We start from the raw sequence: 20,148 nt of genomic DNA, 5'->3' as shown, positions 1-20,148 counted from the left end.
CCGCAAGGGCCCCCGGGCTCTGCCGCCGCATTTTGGAATCCGTGGCCCTACCAATGACACCCGGCTTGAACCCCGACCCCCGACCCACTGGCCCGCTCCTTTCAACAAGCTCCGGGAGACGGGCGGGAGTCGATGCTCAATCTTTCTGTGGTGGGTAACGCCTTATGAGCAGCTCTGAATTTGCACATTGCAACGACACGAAACGGGTTCAATCCCCACGTTACCGGGAAACACCAGTTGGGGCGCGGCCCCGATCTGTCCGTGACTTTCGCGTTGCTGGCTGTTGATGACGACGGGACTGGCCTGGCCTGGGGCCTCTTGAGGGAGAACGGGAGAGACCGCTTTCAAATATCCTGTCCGGCTGCGGGCAGAGTACCCATCTCGGTACCCATGGAGCCGGCGTACGTAATCAGAGGCTGTAGGGCAGGATGCACGACAAAATTTCTAGCAACACCATCCCCATCAATACCACGCCAGGGGCGCTCGACATGATTGGTTCCCAGGGATCCCAACTCCATATTGCCCAAAGCCCGCGACAGGGCGAGAAGGCGGACTGAACAGTGAACCCCAGTGGCACATGACAAGTGCGGAGGAAGCTGAAATCGAACATCCGGGGAAAGTGCCGTTTCTTCGGGTAGGGCTTAGATGGGGACACAGGATCCGCCTGATCGCTCATGGGATCCGGGTGTGCATTGCCAAGTGCATGTCACTTACCTCTAGTGAGCCAGGTTTGGAGTTTTAATGATATGTCACGAAGGTTTTGAAGCACATTGCACATTGTACACGTGGGAAGGACTACACAGCTCAAAAGTCAGGTTTGAAAAGGAGGATAAGAGCGAACTTGATCCAAATATTTCAAACTGAAAGGGCTCATGAGCCAAGAACAGAGTATGAAAAAGGACCTGATAAACTTGGTGGATGAGCTGCATTGGGTTGTCATTCACGCACTTACCTTCCAAAGTAGACAGCGGAAATGCGGCAGGTTCGGCCTTGCCCAAGGTCAACTACAAATTTCGAACATAAGGCTCGGACCCTTCAAACCATGCGGTTCCGACGCCAGATTGTGGTCTGCGATGTCCGTAAAAGACGTGAGGGGTGAGTTCCGCACCATAAATCATCCAATGCAGTTATAGCAAGGGAGCCAGCGTCGCTGGCTGCGCTTTCAGGTGAAAATTCCGACCGAAGAAGAGGGAGGGCGCTGCCAGGTGCCCAAGGGCAGTCAAATGGCAGGTAAAGTCGGTAATAGTGAGGGACTTTCAGGATCGTAATTGGTGTCAAAGGTATGGTAGACCCGGCTCGTTCGTTGCCTGGAGGTTGCGATCGGGAGAAGTTGTGTCAAAAAACACACGAGGGTCGGTGGGTGGCATAGATTTGCGATGCCAATCAGCCAACATGTCCTCTTGCCCCGTCTATGCGCCTCGGTAAGGAAAGGATCGCGGTGGGAAGAAAAAAAAGGTCCAACAAAAAACTGCTGGTGCTTGACACAGGAATGATGCGGCTGGCTGATTTGACAATGATCGATGGCCGCAGCAAGTCGTCGGTCGCAGGTGGCTGGTGAGTGTCGAGATGGATTCGCGAATGTCGCGTGCAAGGGCATGGAAAGAGGGACTGGCGAAGCCCTGGCTTGTTGGGCAGGCTTAATATTTGTAAAATCAGGGCAGCTCCATTAGTGCAGGAATTTCGAGCTTTTGATTGTTGTTAGCAGGACTCTACTTCTGTGTCTGACCAATGGGCGGTCATAGCCAAATTTTTGCCTACTACCCACACTCGCGTTGTGCAACCCCATTTTGGGATTAGCCCCAACGCCCCCGATCAACAACCTCCGGAAAGCGTGGCTGATCCGTGTTCGCAGCGCCCTGACGCGAAAACTACTTAACTTGCACATCCCCCGCCAGCCCTCATTTCCTTCCCACCTCACTACACTCCCCAACAACCAACTTCTGCTTTTTACGTCAACCGAAACGACGCGACTTCCGAGTCTTACCGCCTCAACGAATACCAAACTTTTCAACCAAACCCAACCAAACCATCAAAATGACTGGAGGCGGCAAGTCCGGCGGCAAGGCTAGCGGTTCCAAGAACGCGCAATCGTGAGTCGGCCCTTGTTTGCGCGCTGCTTTCCGCATCGCCAACCTTCGAAGCTGCGTTCTGAGCTCCGAGACGGAGCCAGCGCCGTTGTGCCGTTCATCGCGCTAACTTGCATTTCGTACAGCCGCTCTTCCAAGGCTGGTCTCGCTTTCCCCGTCGGTCGTGTCCATCGTCTCCTCCGCAAGGGCAACTACGCCCAGCGTGTTGGTGCCGGCGCTCCCGTCTACCTCGCTGCCGTTCTCGAGTACCTCGCTGCCGAAATTCTTGAGCTTGCCGGCAACGCTGCTCGCGACAACAAGAAGACTCGTATCATTCCCCGTCACCTTCAGCTCGCCATCCGCAACGATGAGGAGTTGAACAAGCTTCTTGGCCACGTCACCATCGCCCAGGGTGGTGTTCTCCCCAACATTCACCAAAGTACGTTCATCTGGTTGCTCGAGTTTCAAGGAACATGCTCTAACGCTATTTTCCCTTTGCAGATCTCCTTCCCAAGAAGACCGGCAAGACTGGCAAGAACGCGAGTCAAGAACTTTAAAGCCGGAGCTTAGTTTAATTTCTGTTTTCTCTTCCCTTTTTTCTGGTTGGCACGTTGGGTTCATGAAATTGGGGTTCACGGTCTAGGGTCAACGGTTGCTTTTCATGTTTGGGCTGTACATTATCCCCGTCAACGGCGATGGGTCATGAATGAGAATACCTTTTGAGCATCAATCAAAAGTGCCGTTAATATCTCCATGGTTTTCAATCCCCATTTACTCTATTCATCATGATTGAAATGCCCAATAGCTGCCGCTACGCCATGGTGAACCGGTTATGAGTGATAACCTCTAGTCTGCGCTCGTGTTGAACAGCTACCCGGCCATTTTGTCTGGCTGGTTCAGGTCCCCTCTCTACAAAGTCATGTACGGGGCATCTAGAACCCAAAGATTCCTTGACGTAAACCAGCTTGAACGTGTTTATTCGGTACCGCCTGGATATATCAACGATGGACGGCTGGCAACATGCGGCCCGGATTCTCAGAACTTCAGCGGCGGAGGAGCTGTGATCGAGACCAGAGATATTAGCAGCTGGCAGTGTGAAAGGTCAGATGGACTAGAGGGAAGCAAACTTACGGTCCAGAATGTGAGCAGGCAGGTTCCTCTCGTATTTTGAGCCTGAATGACATTAGCAAGACTTCTACCTGTACTCGATCGCAAGTGAAAGACTGCTTGCCTCCGGGAGAAAGTGGGGGAACGAAGGGGTCGGGATGTTTCCAATGATCCAGGAGCTTCTCCGTCTCTCTCAAAAGCACCTAAAGCAATTGGTCAGCTAGGGCAGACTCTCGTATCCTGTGGACAGCGCTGCGCACCCGTAGTTGCCTAGGATCGTGCACGTCGCGGTTCTTTTCGAACAGGGAGCGAATGTAGAGGGCCTGGCCGCGCCATAACTGGCGATTGACAGCCCAGTCGAGCGAGAGCTTCAGGGAGCGTCGGTAAAGGGACCTGTCAACAGAAGGTGTGAGATCCTTGTTCTTGTCGCCATGATGGAGGACATGGATATACTGACAAGACAGCCGGTCGCGTCGACATGGTGGATTAAACTGACTCGTTCACCGTGGGTCCCGCTCCTGGAGCTCGACAAAACGTATTGTGTAGGCGTATGGGTATCCTTTTTCGTCCAACAACTAGGCCTGTACCTCTTTGGCTGCAGTAGAGACAAGTAGTAATCGGCTGTCGTGCGATTCCGGGCTGAGGCGTTCAGGTCGACGGTAGGATAAGGCAGGATCAGTGATGAGGGGATCCGCATTTGGGAAGAGGTACGTTGACACCGTGTTAGCGCTTACTAAGCATGCACATGTGAGGCAGGCGCACCCTGTACCCAGTGCCCTATATATGTAGCCAGTATATTATATACTTTATATAGTACTTTAGGTTCTATAGAATACATCACACACATGCATACGTATATTGGTCGCATCGCCTTATGGCATTGATTTTAGTGCCTATATAATAATCGAATATACATTATTATTACCCTATTGATTCGACGGTTTTGGTAATTTATTTACTTTATTAAAAATCGGACCCGCGTCGAACGCGTCCCCTATAATAAATCTAATTTAGCACTACCTTATCAAACCCGCTTCGGGCATTACTAGAATCGAGATTAACTTGATTTAAGCATCCTATTATTAGAATTAATACTATCGATTTCTTTGTTTTCCGTTTCGGAACTTAAAATCGATTCTATTAATTCCCTCGTTCCTTATTTTAAGAATTATCCTCTCTCAATTATTGCGACGTCTATTTTAATACCGATTAATTAACCCCGCGTCGAACGCTTCACTTCGATAATTACCTCGCTTCGACTCTAAAATCATTGCCTTCAAATCTACTTCAACGATCCTCTACCTCAAATCTAACGTCTAAACGCTTGTCTCCATCAATTTAAAGTCGGGCTTATATAAAACGCCCGCGTTTAAAACATACGTTTAATATAAATTTTTAAATCTGATTTTAAATCTAGTAAATTTTAAATCTAATAAATTAAAACGTTCGAATCTACTTTAACCCCGAACCCTACAAATCAATACTATTAATTCCTTCAAATTTCGTAAATCGATACTATTAATTTCTATAGAATAAATTAAAGAAACTGCTCGTTAATTATAAAAATTCTACCAGACTGGTTATTCAAATATATAATTTATATAAAACGAGCACTTAGAGATTGCTAAGTAGATTTTACTTAATTCTAACGTTTACTTCGGGTATTATGAAAATATTTATCCCGTCGAATAGATTAAATCCTAACATATATTCAAAAATATTTTTAAAGCTTACAAAAACCGCTGTAATTTTATTAAGCGAATATAGCAACTAAATTAAACGGTTATAAATAATTAACTTCGATAGGATAAACTGTAGGGAACCGGATTATTAGCTTTGACGTTTACTAAATAGTAACCTAACTTATTTTCTTTTACTATAGGGACTACTTTTATTTCTAATTAAAAGTAATTTCTAGTAACTCCTTCCGTATTTTAAAAATAATTTCTTACCCTACTTATTTCTAATTTAAATATAATTACCCAATTTTTGGAAATTTTTATTTAATTTCCCTAAGCACTTATGCTATCAAAATAAACTCTTACCCTATTAAAATAGATTTTTACCCTCTTCTAAAACTAATTTTCCTGAAGGTTTAACGCTAACGTTATTAATATATTAAACGCTAATCTCTTATTAGCCTTATTTAATTTCAGTAATCCTAGACTTTTCTTTAATTAGATTTTCTGATTTAATCCCGACGAATCCATGTTGGAATTAATTATTATTAATATAAATAACGTTAAGCCTATAAATTTTAGAAGATATTTATCCTAAATTCCTAAATTAAATTTCCTTACTCTACCCCTTAGGGCCCCAACTTTAGCTAAACCCAACCCTCTATTACTAATCTCTATTCGTTATCCTATTATTAGACTTATCTATTTTGATATACCGTTATATCTTACCTTTCAACGACCGGTATTAGTACCCTTTAGTATTTTTAAGGAATTAAATCCTTATAAAAAATATTCTTAAATTTTTTAACCGAAACGACGGAAACCTATTAAATAGATCGACTGCTATTAATATAATTAACGACGCTACCACTCTAGAACTTAAATAAAGCAGAACTAAGCTTATATCCGGCTTTAATACCTAAATATAATAATAATAGAATTAGTAGTAATAAATTCTATAGAATAACTATAGCGAATTTAACTCTACTATACCGTTAATAGCCGACGAAATCGCCTAATTAATTACCTAAACTATAATTTAGACGATAATAGCCGCTACTCTTCGTACTTCGGGTTTATTAAGCCTAAAAGCTAAAGAAGTCAGGTATTTTAACCTAGGCCTAAAAGAGAAAGACAATAATAGCAATAATATAATTTAATAAGGTAAAATAACGATTTTTCGTTAATATTTACGCCATTACTGAACGTTTAAAGTATTTTACTTCTATGCATTCTATTTAAGCCGTTCGAGAAGTTTAGACTACTTATCTCTAAAGGTTAGCCTTAATTTAGCATTCTACGGAGTTAACTGACTTCGAACGGACTGGTTTGATTACTGGAGATATCGAATTTATTTTATTAACTTTTATTAATCGATTTAAACAGATAGATAGTAAAGTTTTACATAGTTTTCAAGTTAGGAAATTGACCCTATTTAATATATATACGGGTCGAGATATCCGTTCCTTCGTTTAGTAAGTCGTTCTAGACGCTAAAGCCTTGAATCTACCTTACTATTTTTAATTTATATTCGCCTTTGAAACTATAAATAATCATATTTAGTCCGTTATTAATAAACCTTTTAATTCAATAACTTTCAGTATTTTTTTTTAAAATACTTTGACGAGAAGTAGACCGTTTTAATAACTAAGGTTAGAGAATTTTGGTGTCCTTCGCCTATTACTAATCCCTCGTTTTTTAATCCCTTTAGATTAAGTTCGACGACTACTTCGATTAATTTCAGTAAGTATTATTATTCGCGTCCTAACCCCCCTTTTCGTTAATAGATTTATTAGAATTCGAATATTAATCTTTATAATTAGTATAATAATAATAATTACGGTCGGAATAATAATTGGTACAATAATAATAATTAAGGAAATGGCGGTAATCCGAATTATAATAATAGGAACCGGAATAACCAAACGTTAGGATCCGGATATTAGTCTCAATCGAATACGAATTAGACCTAGAATTAGGGTTAGTAGAACCAGCCTTACTAGAACAATAATAGCCGATAGACGACTAGAATCTGGACATATATAATAACGACGAGTATAGCCTGACCTACGAGCAGGCTTTCGATTAATTAAACTAAAGCGCGAATTAGAATAACGATTACAACGGTTAATAATATCCCGATAGACCGCCCGATTACATCGTCTAAATAGGAATTTAACTATTAACGCTTAAGGTTTACTAGTATTAGTATTATTATATTAAATTCCTAACCTTTAATAAACTTTGGAAATATTTGGAGAAGGATCCTTGAATTGAGAGATAGCTTAAATAAACTACTTCAATCGTAATTACTGACTTCTTTCCCGAATCTAATTCCCCTACCGTCAATTTACTTATCGCTAAATCGAATATCTCTACCCTTAATTTCAACATTATCAAACCGGCCTTCAATTTTTATATAATTACTAATTGCGTTATCGAACCTATTTTTATATTTATTATTCCTAATTCTAACGTTCTCGAATTTATAATTTTTATTTTTTATATTCCTAATTTGATATTTATTATACTTGACTTCGTATTTATTATACTTGATTCTTCTATATTTATTATTTTTAACTCTTTTATATTTATTTTCCTTAATTCTATCGCCCTTAATTCTACTATACCTATTTCCTATATTCCGGACTCTATATTTGATTTTGAATCCGAGAGAATTATAATTACTATCGTCGAATAAATATCCAAATCGGACGTATTGTACGGCAACGGGCAAATTAAATTCTTAAACTTAATAAAATAAGGTTATAAGCCGTCTCCTAAAAACCTTTACCGTTAACCGGCAATTGAAAATATATTTAAGCCTAAGCCTCCTTAACTATTAAAGAAGGGTAAAGAACCGGCGTTATTAGTAAATTCCCTTTTATCCTTCTAGAAGCTACTTAAAATAATTTATTCTAACGTCGATTCTAAATTAGATATCGGTACCGAGTAGTATTTTAGGGCCTACTTATATTTTAACGCCCGTATTATAACAGATTTAGTATCGTATTACGAAGAAGAAATCTATTTAAATATAAATTGTATACAGTTATTAATAAATAAAATTTAAATTATATAATACTACCTAAAAATATAAATTGGACGTAGAGCTTCGACTATATTAATTCGAAGCATTAGCAATAATTAATACGTTTTTAATAAATATATAATTCTAAATTTCTTTTTCAAAGGTAGTACTCCTTAAAGATATAAAGCCGTCGCTTATTTTCGCTAAGAAATCGGATTCGTTAATAGCTTTAAAACTTACTTATTATTAGGAACGGATATTTTAAGGCTAGAGAAATTCGTTTTAAATTTTGGTAAATTAACTGTAATAGTCAGATTTTACAATATCGCTATTCCTATTTCCGTCCTACTTAGAAGTAAACGTTACGACGCTAGAATTATTATAATTTAATACGTTATCGTTTAACCTAAATCCTTTACCCAGATCCCAGTTAGATATAGTATACTAGCCGTTAACAAACAAAATCTTTTATTCGAACCCTCCCTATTTAATAAGGTTATATCCTTTACTATATTGGCTGATATAAGTATAAATTATACTATTATAACTAATCCCTTTAATAAATTAATTATTATCGCTAATAATTAAATTATTAATCGATTCTAATTAATAAACGACATCTCCTCCCTAATTTAAATCCCGGAAGGAATAGCTATTAACGTAATTTATTTAACCATTAATTAACCTTACGAAGAATATTATATTATCGATAATCCTCGTCTGGTTTATAATTAAACTACTATTTAGTATTATATTGGAATCTATATTTATAAGGACTAGGATAACCTAGAAGAGTATTAACGAATCCTAAATTTATTACATGAAATTGCTGATATTTTCTAGGACTGGGGCTTCGTTTCGATTCTTGAAGATTAATAGCTTCGTATTTCCTTAAAGCCTGGATAGGAAAAGGAGATCCCTAAGAAATGCAGGATATACCTAATTAGTTCTCATAAATATACAGTTATTTAAGAAACTTTAAGAAAGCTCGTTAATTAAGGTAGGATCTATAAAATTAAAAATCAAATCCCCTTTTTATTTTTAATCTTCGTCGTTTAGAAGAATATACTTAACGGTATAAGAAAAGGACGGATAATCGTTAATATTCGTAAATTTAATAGAATTATTCTATCTAATTTCTACCTAATAACTTTCTAAAACGAAATATTATTAGCCATTAGCAATAAGACTTGTATTTCTATTTACAATACTATTAATTTTTATTACCAATAATGAGTCTACCCTAATTTAAATTAGGCGTTTACTATTACTACCCCGGAAAGTTAGTTTTTCTTCAAATATTTAATTATAAAATATAAGGGAAGCAATATCTTTATATGAAAATAGATAAATATTATATTATAAAATATCCCGGCCGTTAGGAGTTATTATAATAATATTGTTGTAGCTTTATCTACTATTAATAAATATTTTATTAATTTTCAACGTCTTTTCGAAATATTAAAAATCGTAAATATTAATTTTAGGCCATTAAAATCGTTTATTAGATTCCTTAGCGCTATAATTCTCAGTAGGAAAGTAGACTCGTTTAGCTTAAATACAATTCTTAAAAAATTAGATACCGTTAAATATTTACAATTTCCCTTAATTTTAAAAGATTTAGAATATTTCTTTAAATTTATAAATTACTTACGTAATAACGTTCTATAATTCTCTATTATTATTTCCCTACTCTAGGAATAGAAAATACATTTAATTTAAATCTACGAAATAAAAAATTTAAAAAAATATTCTAAGTACGTATATAAAGTTTGGGCCGATACGATTATTGTTAACGAATTTATAATAGTTGAGAAAACGGCCTTTAAAATAGTAAAAGAAGCATTATTGAGGTAAATTACTTTAACCTTCTTTAACATCGATAGATAATTATTTTTTAACTTTAATATTTCCAAATATAGTATTAATATATAAATTTATTACGTTAACGAATAAGTTATTTGTGAAATTTTAAGTAAAAACGGAGTAATAATTATTATTTACTTACTTCGTATAGTAATTTAACTAATCGCGTTTCTAAATCGGACTTTATTTAAGGCGGAATATAAATATTAGCTAACAGATATAGAAATCCTAGGTTACGTTTAAATAATTAAGAAAACCTATTAATAGCTACAAATCACTAAGAAAGTCCCAGTTATTTTTATAAATTACTAAGCAATACTTAGCCTTTAACAATAATTCGATATTACTAATACTATAGTAACTAATACAAATAATAAGAAATTAATTCGAACTTTCGAATATATTAGCCGATATAAATTATAAATAGTCTATAAACCCGGTAAATACTACGTCGTATTGGACGCCTATTTCGCCTACTAGTAAACCCCAGCCCTGACGATAATCCCGAAGCCCCCGGCAATCTTAAAGTCCTTCCTAATAATCAAAACGAATATTAAGTACTGTTTACAACGGAAGTTAACTAACTACGCTAGGAAGTCTATTTTAATACCTTACTACCAATACGCTTAGTATTAACCAAGGATATTAAAAATCCCTAATTCGGCTAACTATTAATTAAGGGATATACGTTAAGATAAATAGCACTAGACTTTCGTTAAGAATTTATTAACGAATATAACGAATATCTAAAATTGGTTAGAATTAAACGTCTAATCCTTAATAACGCGCAACTAAGTATTTGTAATTAGGTTTAGTTACCGTTTACTTTTAAAAATAATCTTTTGTAGTAAATTACTAAGGGGAACCCTAACCGCCTATATATCCTGCACTCCTATATTAAAAAAATCTTCGATTCGATTTATCGGGGAAACTATAATAGCTACATTAAATTAAGCGAATACTTACTCTTCTATTTTATTATCGACGGTACTAAATTATTCTATTAATACTTAACTAATTACTTAGAATACCGTATATTTAAAATTAAGCGCTGTCAAGTATACGGGAATTTATAATTTATCTTTAGACTTCCCTATCCTTTCTATATTATTATAATTAATTTTATTATAAGTTTCTTTATATTAGCCGACCTAGACAATTTTAACGCGGCTTTATGAATAATTTATAAATATAGTAAGGTAATAAATATAGTCCCCGGAAAGTTGATTTAAACGGCTAAGTAATAAGTAGTAGCGTTTTTAAACCGATTATTTATCGCTAATTAAGGATTATTTAAAGTTATTATTAATAATAGGGATTCTATAGATAGACGATTAAAGCGAGCGTATAAATATTATTATTAAATTAATTTTGAAATACTATATTAACGTTTTAGAAGACCCAAATCTATAGGGTAATAGCACTCCTATTCTTCGTTTTTAATATTAATAATATACGAACTGCAGTAACCGGCGTTTCACTTAACGAAGCGGTTATAGGTTTCACCCCTAATATAGTCGTTAATATTTTATTAAATAAGGACCGGAATTAAATTTAAATTTAGGCTTTACTTCTATTAATCGTTAAAATTACGATCAACGATATTATTATTACGTTAATTATAATAATGAAAAAATATTTCGACCGAAGAAAATTATTTAAATTTTTTAATATTAGAAATCAAATTATATTAAAGCTATATTATAAGTATATCGCCCTAAAGGCGGCAATACTTAGAAAGAAGCTAAGTTAATAATTCGTCAGCCTATTTAAAATTATCGAGAAAATCGGACGCTCGGCTTATCGTTTAGATTTACCCAACGATTAGAAAATCTACTTAGTAATTAGTACCAACTACTTCGAATTAGCGCCCCTAATAGATATTTTTAGTAGATAACTTCCCCGTTTAAATTAAATCCGATTTAGAGAGTACCTATATAGCGTTATAATATACGATAGTAAAAGAAAAAAATATTTAGTAGTATACGAAGGATTAGGACCTAAATATCATAAATAGAGGAAAGTCGAAGATATTAGCGCCGAAGCCGTAAAGAAATACGAAGAGAGGCTATAACGAAACAATTTTATTTTATAGGGAATAGTATATATAGTTATAGAGTATTGGGAGTAATAATTTTGACGTAAGGCGGATTTGCAGAGTATGCTTAATTAGACTTCGTTTTTCTTTTTTACGAGTGTTTAGATTTAATAGCGACGAGGACGTCGTATTTTTATTTAGGGGGTATTATTAGCGCTTACTAAGTATATATATGTGAGGTAGGCGTATCCTATACCCTGTGCCTTGTATATATAGCCAGTGCATTATACACTTTGTGCAGTACCTTAGATTTTACAGAATACATCACACACATGCACACGCATATTGCTCGCATCGCCTTACGGCATTGACACACCGGGAGCTCAATTGCATAGGCGATTGGAGGGCTTGCAGGACGCACGTTCTTTTCCATTCCATGCTTGAAGGTGGCTGCCTAAGGCAACAAATCACATCGGTTATTTCAGCACCTGGCCAAGTACTGGGTAAACATTTATTACCGTAGTGTACATACTAAGTACCATTCAAATGGGATTTATCCCCAGACTGTACTGGCCAATCGTAGGTCTGCTAGTGCGTCTTGCTTCAATGGCGGACGTCCTCGACATGTAGCTACATGTGCCTCGAGTGGCAGTCTCGAAAGCGCCGATTCAAGCAGTTAAGTTGACAAAAGTGGGCAAGAGTAACTTGAACCTAACAAATAATTCGGACCTGTCTCGACTTGTCAGTTTCCTTCTCGACCCTGCTGCAATGACGAAATGCGGCTTCTTAAGATAGCGGAGAGTAAATTGCGACTGCTCAGGTAAATTGCCAGTTTCCTATGAGGAAGTGGTGCATATCGAGGTGGCGTTAAAAGCCTCGAGAGCTGGGTCATCCGGCATCCGTTGGCATATAAAATCCGTTACTCCGACGGTGTAAACGGTGACCCGGACGGATGGGCGAACCAGAGGTCCAAGCGTCTAAGATATGCTACATACTCTCTCTACTATAAGTACGGACAACAGGATAGAAGATGGATGAGCAGCATTGCAGGATGTACCGCTACGAAATAGCCTCCATGTTACCGAGCGAACCGCGCGGGCATATAGACGTAACTTCGGACCTTCACCGCCAAGCAAATGGTGTCCAATATGGAATGATGTGAGTTGAACATCTACGCAGAATGTTAGGTCCGCTGTCTTCCGGGAATCTTTCATAATTAAACGTTCGACGATGCCTGTTGCTGATGGGGGCAAAGAACCGCCCGTAGGGTAGAGGAGCCTGGAAGGCTTGTTAGCAGCGACAATTTAAAGGTGTTTGGTGCAGGTTGATCCCTGGACTGTTCATGTTACCGGGTGGCACCTCAGAATGATTCTTGCGATCCTTGGGTTGTTTCCAGAAGACGTTCCCCGTCCCGGCAAACTGCGACGAGGCTGACCCCGTGACGCTGTGGAGAAGGGCGGCCAGACGGCTTACCTAGGTAGGCTGGTACCTCTAGGGGGCTCCAGCTGCTCGTCACTCAGCTAAGATCCATAGTGTTAAGCCGTGCGCTGCGGAGAGAAAAAAAAGTCACAGCTTTCCATTAGGTAGAGGTACCGCTCTGATGTAGAACTAGGCCGGGCAAGAGAAAGCGCATTTGTTGGAGATGCGCGAGAGTCGCATTTCATGCGGGAGTGAATTCGGAGTTTTTCTATGATATCTGGAATGCAATTGAGTTAATGTACCCTCTTTCCGGGTCACAGATGATCTGACCGTTAGTTTTCCGGTTGTCCCGGCAGATTTCCGTGCTGGGTGCTGCGTCATTGTCGCCGAGTCAGAACCTGTAGCCTCACGACAATCTTATCACAACCGCCAATTTCGCGTCCTTCCCGTCCGACGCTCTTTTCCCCAACCTATAGTCCTACAACACCTCTGAAAAGACACATCTTTGTCTTGCGCCCCTGCCAACTCCTGCTCTCTTGCCCGAAATCCCGCCACTATGCTGTATAAAGGTCTTCGTCTTGCGGCCCGCGCCGCTCCCAAACTCGCGCTCTGCAATGCAAACCCCGCGCTCCGACAGCTTCCCCTGCAGTTCCAGCATGTCCGCACCTACGCCGACAAGGTCATCAAAGTCCCCCAAATGGCCGAGTCCATCAGCGAGGGTACCTTGAAGCAGTGGAGCAAGAAGGTTGGCGACTATGTCGAGCAGGACGAGGAGATCGCGACCATCGAGACCGACAAGGTGTGTATAACGCTTCCTCAGTCCCGTGCCGGTGTCGGAGCCTAGACCGCTTGGAGCACATGCTGCCTGCCCCCTGTCCTCCCTTACGCTACCGTCATATTTCGCCAGCGGCACATGTACCAGCTTTCTAATTGCTTCTGCCACTGGGCTCTAGATCGATGTTGCCGTCAACGCTCCCGAGGCCGGTACCATCAAGGAGTTCCTCGTCAATGAGGAGGACACTGTCACAGTCGGCCAGGACATCGTCCGGTTAGAGCTTGGTGGTGCGCCCAAGGAGGGCGGTGCCGAAAAGCCGGCCGCGTCCGAGAGCAAGGAGGCTGCTCCCAAGGACAGCGCTCCTGCTCCTGAGAAGGCTCCGGAGCCTAAGCAGGAGACCAAGCCCGCCGCTGCTCCTGCTCCCACGCCCGCCAAGAAGGAAACTCCTGCCCCCAAGCAGGAGACTACTCCTGCGAAGGAGGCCCCGGCTACACTGGGCAACCGCGAGGAGCGCAGAGTAAGTACACGGCTCCTGGGCGAACAGAGTGGTGAATCGGGCAAACTAACACCCTACAGGTCAAGATGAACCGCATGCGCCTCCGCATCGCCGAGCGTCTCAAGCAGTCCCAGAACACGGCTGCCTCGCTTACCACCTTCAACGAAGTTGACATGTCGGCCTTGATGGATTTCCGCAAGCAGTACAAGGACGAGATCCTCAAGAAGACCGGTGTCAAGCTCGGCTTCATGAGTGCCTTTTCCCGCGCGTGTGTCTTGGCCATGCGCGACATCCCGGCCGTCAATGCCTCGATTGAGGGTCCCAATGGCGGTGACACCATTGTCTATCGGGACTATGTTGACATCAGTGTCGCTGTGGCCACCGAGAAGGGTCTTGTCACTCCCGTGGTCCGCAATGTTGAAGGCATGGACCTCGTTAGCATTGAGAAGTCTATCGCTGATATGGGCAAAAAGGTACGGATTCCCGCGCCTATTGATTGCTTATACCACCTTACTGACTGTTACTGCAGGCTCGTGATGGTAAGCTCACCATTGAGGACATGGCTGGCGGCACTTTCACCATCAGCAACGGAGGCGTTTTCGGCTCCTTGATGGGTACCCCGATCATCAACCTTCCTCAGAGCGCAGTTTTGGGTCTCCATGCTATCAAGGAGCGCCCTGTTGCTGTCAACGGAAAGGTTGAAATTCGCCCCATGATGTACTTGGCTCTCACCTACGACCACAGACTGCTTGATGGCAGGGAGGCAGTCCAGTTCCTGGTCAAGGTGAAGGAGTACATTGAGGACCCCAGGAAGATGCTTCTTTAAGTTGTCGTAGTGGCAAAAATCAAAGATCTTGTGTTCCGTAGCGGGCTTCTGGTGCTCCGAGACATCACATGGATTGGACAACGACAAGAATAACAAAGTAGTGGGGGTTGAGCGATTGGGATATGAGGACAGAAGGAGAGTGGCAGAAATTGACCAGGGGTGATAGGCTAAGGCAGAACACCGCCGAAGGTTCTTTTTCCTTTTACATCCTGTAGACTTTTACTGTATGGACTTTCAGTTGGTATGGTGCATTACTAGGCGTTAGCATAGTCGGACAAAGTATAACAAATATCTGGTTATATATAATTTAGAGGTTGCTTCTTAGATAAAAACGTACTTGCTGAATCCAAGTATATTTTTTTAGGCAAAGCAAATAGTTTATTAAAAAAGCATAGAAAAACTAGCAATATTTTATAGGAACGTTAAATGAAACAAATTAAATAAGTAGCTAGAAAGGCGAGGATAGGAATTGTTATAGCATTAGCGAGTGCTATGCTCGAGAACACTAGCATGCCTTGTCGTATGCCTTATCGCGTTTATCATTATATGCTTTATCGTCTGTCTTATCATATAGTGATTTATAGCAAAAAGTTTTTCTTTTTATTTGGTATCCTAGTTTGTATTATTTTATCAAGCATTATAAGGACACCTCGGTAAGAACTAATTAGGCAGTATAGGGTAGCTGGGTTCCGAGGAGGTGGTTATAAGTTCTTCTACGACTGTCTAATTAGGAAGCCTCTAATAGGTATAAGTAGAACTATTATGATAGCGCTAGCGGACTGGGTCTGATGGGTATCGTGTACGATGTTAGAATATAGTATATAGTCGTAGCACGGACTAAGGGATACATCTCATTTAATTAATTATATTAAGACTAAGTATAGGGTGGATTTTAGTACGTATAATCTTCACTTTGTAAGTAAAGAGAATACAAGTAAAAGGATTAGCTATTAGCGACCCGTATATAGGTCCGCTATTATTTATATAATTAATGTATTAAAAAGGCTCTAAACGTTTGTACTATAATTTTCTCTCTTCTTTTCTTTCCAATTTAACATCCGTTATTATAAATAGAATTCTAACTTTACCCTATTAACTATTTTATATTCTTATATTACTCTAAATTAACCTAATTGTCACAGGGCAAACCCCTATGTTAATTGCTATAGCACTACACTATATTACACTACATTGTACTGGGCTATTAGCCTGTGTAGCCTTGGCGGAGGTTATGTGTTAGGTGGGTTAGAGATCTATACTACTACTATACCCTACTTTAACCCTAGCTATATATATTTAAATAGTTTCCTCCGTACAATAACGCATATTATATTTTATATTTAATAGCGTCCCCCGTAATAGTTTGTTGTACCTTTCTTTTGCGCTGCGCGCGCTTATTCAATAAAGATTTGCAACGAATAGTTTTTCTAGCGATTATTTAATTCGTTTATTTTTTTAATAATTTCGTCGTTTTCGCTATAAGTAACCCGACCGAGTATTATTGTAAAGGTTTTCGTTAAGCGCGAAACCTCGGGAATTTTAATAAAATTATTAATATTACTTGGATTGTTTTATTTTTAGTAAAATAAGTAGCTTCTAAGGATATTATAGTCGTTTAATTAATAATACGACTATTAGTTAATCCGAGGAGTTGATTCAATTGGAATTTATAGCCTTCGTTAATAATCTGGAGAGTATTAATATTAATATTACGGGTTTAAATATTTATAATACTATAGCCGGCAACGATTACGAAGAATAGTTTATTACTGATAGAAATTTAGTATTCGTCGCGCTAGGTACTTATAGTAATAATTCCGTTTATTGTATTAATTAGGCGGTATTGTAATGTACGGTTTAAGCCGTCGCTCCTAATTACTATTGTTTTATAAATTTTAACTTTAAAGCTATTAATTTCTTTAATATTCCAATCTTTTATATTATAATCGACCTTATTATAGCAGCCGCTACCTTAAGAGAATATAATTTTAATTAAATAAAAGCCAATTATAGAAATTAAAGTTTTTAATATTTATAATCAAATTAGGGACTTATAGAACGAGGTTATTAAATAGAGGGGAAATTATTATAATACCGTTAACGAGGCTAAAATTATAAAAAATATTTATAATAGTAAAATTATCGGTACTATTAACGAAATTAATAATTATAAGGGTATAATTACGTCCTTACGTTCTAAAATCGCCGACTTAGAAATAAATAATAACGGCCTACGCTTTTTATTTTATAATTATTATATTAGTGTTCCTAGCGGCATTATTAGCGGTACCGGAGGAATTTTTAATAGAGGTTTTAGCGGCGGCTTCGGAAGTATTGGAGGAGGAAGTATTAGTAGCGGTAGTAGCGGTTTTAGTCGCCTCCCTTCTCCTTTAAATTATTTAACCCGTCGTCGGACTACGGACCCTAATATTTTCGATATTAATAGTAAAATTATATTCGATTATAATAATACTTATTATATTTAGCGAATTAAAATACGTTTTTGTTAGAAGTAGGATAAGGATTATTTTTAGACCGAATAGCATAAATTCTTATATATTTATCATTACTTACGTAAAGTATTTATAATTAACTTCGAAGTAAATATAGAAAAGGTTATAATATTTAACGATTTTAAGGATTGGCCCTAATTTAACGCCGAAGCCTTTATCCATTATTTAGATACTAAGTATAATACTATAGATATAAAGATTGATACCGAGCGTAAATTCTAGTAGTTCTAATATAAAGATAGTTTTTAAGATTTCGAAGATAAATTTATTATATAGGTTAATTATTATACTATAATTAATGCTATACGTATATTCTAGTTGAAATAGAAGATTAAAGGCCCTTTTAAAGATATTGTTTTAATTTAATAGAATCAACCTACTAACGACGATTTCGACGCTTAGTTCAAACTTGTATGTAAATTCGCTAAGAATTTCGAAGATTATTAATTTAATAGTAAATTGGCCAACGCCTATTAGGGTACTAATAATAAATATAATAATAATAGCGCCCCTAAAATTATTTCCTAAGGAGGCGACGTTATAGATTTGGACGTTATTTTCCGTCGTATAGTCTTTAAAACTGTTTGGAAGAAACGTGCTACTAATAGCGAGTACGAGAAATATAGCTATAAGGGTTATAAATAGAAGATTTATTACGTTAAATTCAATTTGGATAATAGTAAAAGTCCTATTAATAGTACCGCTAATTTTAAGAATAGATTTAAGAATTTTAATAAGAAATTAACTTAGAGCGGTTATAGTAATAATAATAAGACGGGTGACGATATTAATATTATTAACGACGGCGGCGACGAGTATGCTTAAGTTAACGGCAATTAAATTGATAATAACGGTAGTTAAGGAAATGCCGTATTTCCGTTATAAGTTGTTAGCGGAAGTAATATTCCGATAAAGGAAAGGAGAAGGAGAAGGAATTGGAATTAGAAGATAAACAGGTAGAGGGATAATTAGTAGGGTATATAGAATTAGTAGAGTAATTGGATTATTTAATAGTACTTTTATATTATATAGAACCTTTATTAATTATTATAATTAGTATTAAACTATAGAAATCTATACTCCTTTCTTCCTACTTTTATTATAGGAAGCGTAAAGTAAACTATTTTATATTAATTAATGATAATTATACCGGAAGAGTATTTATCAATTCATATTTTATTAAAGAAAATAAATTACCAGTATAGAATTTTTATAATTTAAAACTATTATAATTAGTAGATAGAAAGATTAATATATATATTAAAGAATTTATAAAAGTAACGATGCGAATTGGAATTTATAATAAAGATATCGATATATTACTATTTATATTATTATTGGAGAACCCTATTATTTTGGGTATCCCTTAGCTATAATAATATAACCTAACTATTGATTGGGAAAAGAGCGAGGTAGTCTTTAGGGAAAAATATAAAAAGAATAAATACTTTCTCATAGATACACTAAATTTTTAAATAAGAGTACCTAGGACGTTGAAATGTAATAGGGTTAACGGACTGGGTCCCGAAGTCGAAATAGAATTTTTAATACTAAATTATAAAGTTAGGTTATTATTAATATTAGAGCTCGAATTATTATAACCGCCGCCGGCCGACGGATTAGGTTTTAAAATTACTATAGAACCTTTAGTACCGGGTTAGGAGGCTAGGCTATTATTAATTCCGATACTAGTTGATATTTGATATATTATAAATTACCGAAGAATATAATTACGAAGATTGCTAAATAAGTAAATAGAAGTATAGATTCTAAATTTCTATAAATTATTAAATTATTCGAGGGTACGTAAATTATAATACTATCTCACGACCCTATAGAGATATTAGAAATACGGAAGCCTAAAATTAAATTAATTAAATATAAATTAGTAAATAGTATACAATTAAATATTTTAATACGTTAAATTATTAAACGTTAGTAAAGTTTTAATTAATATTACGCATATTCTTGAATTTAATATTGCGAGTTTCAATTTCGTTATAAGGATTAAATAATTAGAAATTGTAGTTACGAGTAGGGTAGAGATTATTAAGGAAATTAAACGTATAGAAGTAGAGGAAATTAAAGTAATAGAAGAGGAAGGAGAGCCCGGAGAGGTCGTTATCGACGGCTTAAGGAAGTTGGAGGTTATTAAGGAGATAATCGAGGATATTTGCGTAAAGAAAAGAGTTAAATATAAGAAGAAATTTAAGGATTATTTCCTACGGTTAATTTACAAATAGGGAGTTGGCGAAGTAATATTAAAGATTAGCGAGGAAGACGTTAAGAAAGTCTATGAAAAAGTAGATAGATTATTGGCTATAGAGGTAGA

General features: G+C 37.5%; 3 protein-coding genes across 3 annotated transcripts; 2 read left to right on the top strand and 1 right to left on the bottom strand.

Annotated features, from left to right (window-relative positions):
* Positions 1-1,955: 1,955 nt before the first annotated feature.
* B0H65DRAFT_163004 (histone-fold-containing protein) lies at positions 1,956-2,804 on the top strand. The gene is made up of 3 exons (XM_062821270.1): positions 1,956-2,090; positions 2,213-2,505; positions 2,568-2,804. Exons 1-3 carry the CDS (start codon positions 2,035-2,037, stop codon positions 2,621-2,623), a joined length of 405 nt encoding a protein of 134 aa, XP_062683119.1. The 5' UTR covers positions 1,956-2,034; the 3' UTR covers positions 2,624-2,804.
* A 297-nt stretch (positions 2,805-3,101) lies between these two features.
* Positions 3,102-3,653, bottom strand: B0H65DRAFT_507991 (uncharacterized protein; the record flags this gene model as incomplete). The annotated part of the gene is made up of 5 exons (XM_062828194.1): positions 3,102-3,124; positions 3,198-3,239; positions 3,298-3,376; positions 3,434-3,566; positions 3,631-3,653. 5 exons carry the CDS (start codon positions 3,651-3,653, stop codon positions 3,102-3,104), a joined length of 300 nt encoding a protein of 99 aa, XP_062683118.1.
* A 9,729-nt stretch (positions 3,654-13,382) lies between these two features.
* On the top strand, positions 13,383-15,451 carry B0H65DRAFT_162925 (dihydrolipoamide succinyltransferase). The gene is made up of 4 exons (XM_062821269.1): positions 13,383-14,005; positions 14,160-14,498; positions 14,558-14,950; positions 15,007-15,451. Exons 1-4 carry the CDS (start codon positions 13,763-13,765, stop codon positions 15,301-15,303), a joined length of 1,272 nt encoding a protein of 423 aa, XP_062683117.1. The 5' UTR covers positions 13,383-13,762; the 3' UTR covers positions 15,304-15,451.
* Positions 15,452-20,148: the final 4,697 nt, after the last annotated feature.

This window comes from Neurospora tetraspora (genome assembly GCF_033439725.1).
Source record: "Neurospora tetraspora strain CBS 560.94 chromosome Unknown B0H65scaffold_3, whole genome shotgun sequence".
Lineage (NCBI taxonomy): Eukaryota > Fungi > Ascomycota > Sordariomycetes > Sordariales > Sordariaceae > Neurospora > Neurospora tetraspora.
Note: the sequence above shows the minus strand (reverse complement) of the source record. Positions and strands in the feature narration are given on the sequence as shown.

Coding starts and splice junctions, on each gene's coding strand:
- B0H65DRAFT_162925 (XM_062821269.1), top strand. CDS start 13,763: ATGCTGTATAAAGGTCTTCGTCTTGCGGCCCGCGCCGCTCCCAAACTC. Junction 14,006..14,159: donor CGACCATCGAGACCGACAAG/GTGTGTATAACG, acceptor ACTGGGCTCTAG/ATCGATGTTGCCGTCAACGC. Junction 14,499..14,557: donor GCAACCGCGAGGAGCGCAGA/GTAAGTACACGG, acceptor AACACCCTACAG/GTCAAGATGAACCGCATGCG.
- B0H65DRAFT_163004 (XM_062821270.1), top strand. CDS start 2,035: ATGACTGGAGGCGGCAAGTCCGGCGGCAAGGCTAGCGGTTCCAAGAAC. Junction 2,091..2,212: donor GGTTCCAAGAACGCGCAATC/GTGAGTCGGCCC, acceptor CATTTCGTACAG/CCGCTCTTCCAAGGCTGGTC. Junction 2,506..2,567: donor TCTCCCCAACATTCACCAAA/GTACGTTCATCT, acceptor TTCCCTTTGCAG/ATCTCCTTCCCAAGAAGACC.